Genomic DNA, 7,208 nt, shown 5'->3' with positions numbered 1-7,208 from the left:
GTGGTTCAACCACTCTCTATCATGATCTGAGGGTTTCTTTCATGACGACGATATACAGAGTTCAGAGTGGTATTCCGACACGGTGGCTTCCGTTTGTGGTTCAATATGCACAGGACATGAGGGGCCACTGGAATTCAGCCGGGGCATCATATGATTGACATAATAGTTTGAGGAGTATGAAATTGTGAATGCTATAGACTTCACACATGTAAACCTATTTCAACAGCTATGGGATTTTGGACCAATGTTTTAGCCAGCACTCTGCATCACCATCAAATGTGGAAAGCTCCAAATGTGGAATATATTTTGTTAGAATGGTGCTCCATTCCTCCAGTAGAGTTCCACAGACTTATACAATCAATGTCAAACCAGGGCACTTAGACCTGCATGAAAACAGAATACCAGACTATGCCACCCTGGGAGTTTCACCCAGAGAATAATAAATTCACAGTTTAAAATACCAAACCGGTTTAATTAAGGAGAGAGGGCCGAGACGTGTGTTCTCAGTACAACAATATCATTATTGTATTGTATATGTAAGGCTCAGGGCAGACATTTCCGTACTTCAATTACTAAACTTCAATGGGAGACTTAGAAAGGATTAGAAATATAATAGTACGTTTAAAATCAAATGTCTACAAAATATCAGCAACAACTTGGTTCAAATTGCTGTAGTCACACTATTCCATATTACCAGTACCCTAAAGCCAGGGGTTTCACTAAACCCCACTAACACACCCCCACATGAGACCAACCACCTGTAGGACTATGGCCCATCCGGAATATTACTGTCATTTTACTATACTAAGCCCTCTTAGCCACACAAAAGAGCTGGTTTGCACAAAACACAAAACAAAATAAACCTATAATAAATCAGCACCTTCCTCTATACACAGCACACAACAGATACTTTAAATACTCTGATGATACTGCCATTCTCTGACTGCTCCATGACAATAACTCTATTACAAACTATCAGAACACCATTTCCATTGAAACAACCCACAATGGTCTTAACCCACTCATTAATGGTAAAACAGTAGAACAGGTTGACAGTTTCACGTATCTTGGACACACTCGACGAATATCAAACGACTCGCCCCTTTCTCTGATGGTGTTGGAAAGAGTCACAATTTCTCTGCACAGACTCTCAATCTTTTCCATCAACATCTGACTTTTCTGTTTCTCTTCCTCCCTCACCTCAGTGATTCTGGCCTTCTCTTCCTGACATAGGTAATCCTGAATATTCTTGAAATGTTTCTTAATCTGTATCTCAGTGTGTTGGGCCTGCACCTTAATGGTCCAATCAGAGTGGAGGGTGGGACACACCAACCATAGACAAAAACTGTAGTGGAGAACTGTTGGTTAATAGCCCCTGCCCCCACTTAACCCTTGACACCACTGCATAGTCAAACAATTCTCAAAGTTGTTATTTTGAGATTTGAGTTGTCTATAAACTATCGATCATTCCAGTAAGCCAGCTAAAGTCTGTATTTACCCATTATATTTCTAGTATTCCTCCTAGACTATTATGGAAAACTGACCAAACTGTGGCTTTCTCGATCTGATAAATGTATCCAATATATTTTACTTCATAATGTATTAACATATTTACCGGTAGCTGCCTTAATTGCAACACAGCTCTGCTAAATATAAATCAGCACAGTGAATTTGAGCCAATATAAGGAACAATAAAATACATTATTGTAAAGTCAATTTACCCAAGACATGATATGTATTTGACAACCAACACAATAAATGTGTTATTTTTGTATCACATAATTGTTTATTCAATTCAATTTAAGCTTTTTGGCATGAGAAAACAAATGGATTGCCAAATCAAATGTAATGAAATCACACCCCTGAGGGGCGCTATCATACATCATCACCATCATCTAAAAAATAGTTTATATTTAAATTAACTATTCTTTAGGGGCCATTTAGATTCTAAATGGTAATTCATGTGAATTGCTGACTGACATTATCATGAACACAGTATGCCAATAAAACACACACCACAAATCACCTTTTATCTGAATGTTTATTACAAGACAAAAATACAACATAAGTCAAAAGTAAATACAGTGAAACTAAGTCTAGCAGCAAAGGGTAGTTGCTGTGGTCCAAGATACCACCCCTGACATTATTACAGCTTAGCCACTGCCACACTGCATACGTGTAAAAACTGTGCATGGGAAAAAGTTAAAAAATAAACTATCAACAGTATACAATATAAAACAGTGATATCCAATACTGACATGAAAAACAGCCTGCTGGATTTACACTTAAGATACATTTCCAACACCCATAAAAAGACTGGGAGGACAATTCTCTTTCTTTTTCTTGTTATTGCTCCTATCTACATGTCATGTTCCATAGCGACACTGATACAGACATTCTCAGGCAACACCCTCAGAGGGAGATGGTGAATAGTAGAAATGAAAGGAAATAGTTTATCAGTGAAAGTGTGTGTGAAGGTGTGTAGGTGTGTGTTAGTGTCAGGATCGGAGAAGGACAGCTCTCCTCTGTTCCAGTCCAGCTGGACTCTGATCCTCCAGGGTTTCTGCTCCACCAAGAGAGCAGTCGCCGACCCTGCTAAGTTTGCTGTGTATGTGCCATTCCTAAAACCTAAACACCAAAACAAACCAGTAACGCCGTTGTTTATCTGGAAAGACTCTTCTAACACCCCCAGTTCCCAGAAGTTATTGTTTCCAACTTCAATGTCCCAGCTATGAGTCCCTGAGTTAAATCCCTCAGAACCCTGGACCACGTGCAGGTAGTCCGGGTTGGTATACAGCTCTTCACGCACATCATCATTGTACAACACACTGGTCAGATCATCAGACAGGATGAATCCAGGATAGACTGTGTTGGGATCCAGGATCACAGGAGTGTAGGAGACAATCTCCTTCATCTTGACCCAGGTTCTGAAGGTCAAGTTGCCCAGGTGTTTGGCCATGTCCATCACTACTTTTGAAACTGGCTGTGGATCTGGCAGTGTGCACTGGACTTTCCCCACTGTGGTTTTATAGTTCTGCAGGAATGAGATGTCATCTGCCTCAACATCTCTGATGGTGTTGGAAAGAGTCACCATTTCTCTGCACAGACTCTCAATGTTTTCCATCAACATCTGGCTTTTCTGTTTCTCTTCCTCCCTCACCTCAGTGATTCTGGCCTTCTCTTCCCGGCGTAGGTAATCCCGAATATTCTTGAACTGTTTCTTAATCTGTATCTCAGTGTGTTGGGCCTGCACCTTAATGTATTTTGCTGTTTGGTGATATCCTGCTTTAATCTCTTTAAGGCCCTCTAGTTTCTCCTCTAATGCCTCCAGTGATTCCTGGAGGTCCTCTTTGAGTTGTTTTGCAGATTCATAAATGGGTCTGAACTTATGTCCTGCATGTTTTTCAGAAACTTGGCACACTAGGCATGCCAAATGTTCATCATCCAGACAGAACAGCCTGAGTTTCTCATCATGTAGAGGGCAGAGAACCTCAGGCATACATCTGTGACTTCTCTCCTCTAAGAAGTTCTCACACAGGTTCTTCAACGCCAAGTTGATAGGAGGTTGATCTAGAGAAGAGTTTGTTTTGCAAACAGGACATGCCTTGTTCTGTGATGGTTTTCCTGTCCACCATTGCTGCATACAGGACTTGCAGAAGCTGTGGCTACACGACAGGATAACAGGGTGTTTAAAGATGTCACGGCACACAGGACAGGTGAGTTCCTCTTCCTGCCGAGTCAAATAGGAATCCATGTCGTCAGTTACTTCCTCCTTTGGAATATCCCCTGCGGTTGACATGGCTGTAAGTCACCAGTGTTGCGTTGCGTTCTGTAGGGGAAACAACAATGTTAGCATTATGAGTAGCAGTGGTGCTAGTAGTAATAGTTGTTTAATTACTATTGTTCATTATTAATCTTGTTTAATACTGTTAAACTAACTTTGATTCTGTATGTGTGGCCTATGGTTTTCAAAGGGAATGGGGCTTTTTTTTTTTACACTCCATTCCCATTTAAAACGATTGCAAAAAGACAAACAGTGTCTTTGAACCTCTACCATGAAATGTTCTATGAGCAGGGCCTGGCTGTAAACAAGTTCTTGAGCTTAGTCCAGTTACCCTGAGTAATAGTACCTTTCCTTTCCTAAACATAGTACCTAGTCTTGGACACATTAGGTAGAATCAAAGTTAGCTGTGACCGTACCCTTAGTAGTAATTGTAGTAGTAGCAGTACTAGTAGATGTAAACCAGAATTTGAGCATTCAAAAAATCACTGAAAGTCAAATTAATTAAGACAAGAATAGTGAAATCATAAACATACCTGATAAATTCACCAAGTCCAGATTCCAGAAGAGAGAAGTTCAGCTCTTAACAACAACACACATTAAAGTGAAGTGACATCCAAGAAAACAGAGCCCTGCTAAATACTCACAGAGGGGGTCTGATGGTCCAATCAGAGTGGAGGGTGGGACGCACCAACAATATACAGAAACTGTACTGGAGAACTGTTGGTTAATAGCCCCTGCCCCCACTTAACCCTTGACACCACTGCATAGTCAAACAATTCTCAAAGTTGTTAATTTGAGATATAAGTCAATGTAAGCTTTATTGGCATGAGAAAACCAATGGATTGTCAAATCAAATGTAATAAAATCACACTCGTGAGGGGCGCTATCATACATCATCTCATTCCAGCCAATAACAATTTATGTAATGTTTAAACAAACAATAAACAAAAACTGGCCATTCATTGTCAATGGCATTTCATGTTTGTGCTGGGACAATGAAAAAACTTAAAAAGTGGATATTGAAAGTGGCCATTCAATATCAATGACATTTAATTTAATGTTTGTTTTAGGATAAAGTTTGTTTACACGAACACCAAAAGCTGGACAAGTGGACATAGGGAGGGGCTAGCACCCCTCAACAATAAAAAATAAAACTAATATAAGAAATGTACGTAGGCTACAAATTAAAGAAATACTTAAACATGTAAAGAGTATACATTATAAAAGTGGATGAAGGTCATGATGATGAAGAGCTGAGACATGTCTCTCCTCATCTGGGTGTATTTCACACCTAGACAAGCCCATCAACAGTCATCAATCATCTCCCATCCAGTTTCTGGACTGTTTCAGCACTAAGCTATGGGCCATTTCATTAGAATGGAATTAAATTAATCTGATATAAATTTGAATAGCCTGCCCACTTTGTTCAAATCATGCTATGTAAATTCCAAATAGTTCACCCAATGTGAGTAATTATACTGTATGTAATACAAGTTATACAACATGACAACAGTTCAGACAAATCCTCACCAGAAAATGTATTTTAGAACTGCCTGAAGAAGGTCCGGAGGGACCGAAAAGTGTGAGACTTTGTGGCCTACCACAAAGAAGCAGGAACATGCCGATTTCAAATAGATCGTTAGTCAGTTTTAGTTGAAGGAGAAACAAAATGTCAGTATAAGTGAAGTGTAAATGAAAATAAATAATTAGTCAGTGATATATTATTATTATGACTATAATTTAATTAATTATTGAGCTGATATATGAACACATCAGAGGCTGACATGTTTGAGCACAGTCTCTTTGGCATAATAATACAAATAAAAAATAAAGGTTTTTGTGTTGTTCTGTGGCAATCCTGCTACCCTAATAGACAGGGGGTACATAAGCACATGGCCGTTTATCTGCCTTTATCCCTACTCTTTCTCCGACCGAACCACACTTTTACCACACATCTCTCTATGCAAAATCAAATCTCCCAATGACCTGTGGAAGCCTTTCTCTTTCTCATGTGGAATGTGTTTCACTCTGGAAGCGCATTCAGTGCATCCAGTTACATGCCAGACTCCGCACTGGCAGTTGGAGGAGACGGTTCTTTTGAATCACATTATGTAATGTGGGTAACTAACCCATTGAAAACACAGTAACTATAATGGCGTTACTGAATGGGAAAGGCTAACTATAGTTTCCTTAATAGTTACCACAAAAAGATGCAGTTTCTTTACGTAACGTAACTTGTTAGTAATGTTGCGTCATCCTGTGAGAGGGTTATCTAATAGTCCAATAAACAGGCTGTACACTTAAAATCATGGATTCACACGATCTGGCATTTATTGATTGCCCATAATTGTCTCAAATTGAATGGTAATGTGATATACATATGAACAGCAAATACACATATGAAAGCAGATACGACCTGTATACATCACGAATCAGATTCGATCATATCAGTCCGCAGATCGAAGGGCCCCTCGAAGCACAGTGCCGACGCGTGTCGTCCCTGGAGAATTCTGACGTGTCACACTTTTTCCCCACACTATATAGAAAATCTTTCTTGTCACTCCGTGACCTTGCTGCATGAGCACAGCCCCTGCACACTCTTAAAGTAATGGTGCTTATTTAAGAGGTGCGAAATATCCCAACAGCCTCCCTTGGTCAAGACCTGTCATTGACCACACCAATCAGGTCAGGGATAATTGCCTACCCCACTAAGGTTATATCATTCGAAGGGCGCGCCAATAATCACTTACCACACGAAATTTGAAGTAGCCAATTAACCTAATGTTATCATACGTACGTTCGAGGGGCACGCCAATTTAGGGACTGTAGAACACTAGGCTACATGTATTTAAGGGTTAGTGGTGGGCAGACATTGAATTCCAAAAGATGAAAAATAAAAAAGGTTGACAATTAATTCTCAGGTCAATCATACGAATAGAAGTACATTGCGTCACTTATGAAAATCAACTCAGTCATGAATCACATTGTACATATCAAACTTCTTGTAGTATTGTCAGTCATCATTTTTGAAGCCTCGTGCCAGTGGACACTGGTGAATAGGAAAACCTGTGGAAAAAACTGAAACAGTAAAACCACTTATTTCTAGGCGAAACCTTCACTAGGGAATTCATTTTGTCCCTGCCATTTAGCTCTGGTCCATTTCCTGCACAATGAATGACATTTGTGAACAAATATGGGCATTTTTACATTCCCCAATGGGAAATCTGAAAAGAAAACATGTTATCGAAAATTGTTCTCCTGGTTGCCCTTGGGGGGCAGTGTTCACGCGCAAAAGTGGGATGGGCAATTGTTTTTTTTTATTTGCCCCTCCCTCCTGTTGGGTGCAATTGTTATGATCATCGCGAGTCACAACGCGACGTATAGGCCATAGTGTTCCCGCCTGTGAGGGGAAAGACATGGGGGG

The 7,208-nt window shown here is 40.0% G+C and overlaps 1 protein-coding gene across 1 annotated transcript; it reads right to left on the bottom strand.

Annotated features, from left to right (window-relative positions):
• Positions 1-572: 572 nt before the first annotated feature.
• On the bottom strand, positions 573-3,799 carry LOC308333517 (E3 ubiquitin-protein ligase TRIM35-like; the record flags this gene model as incomplete). The annotated part of the gene is made up of 3 exons (XM_080789974.1): positions 573-590; positions 1,078-1,293; positions 2,396-3,799. 3 exons carry the CDS (start codon positions 3,797-3,799, stop codon positions 573-575), a joined length of 1,638 nt encoding a protein of 545 aa, XP_080646100.1.
• Between the last annotated feature and the right edge of the window lie 3,409 nt (positions 3,800-7,208).

Source organism: Protomyctophum bolini, assembly GCF_963924005.1.
Source record: "Protomyctophum bolini genome assembly, chromosome: 2".
Lineage (NCBI taxonomy): Eukaryota > Metazoa > Chordata > Actinopteri > Myctophiformes > Myctophidae > Protomyctophum > Protomyctophum bolini.
The sequence above is the reverse complement of the archived record's forward strand: the minus strand, read 5'-3'. Positions and strand labels throughout refer to the sequence as shown.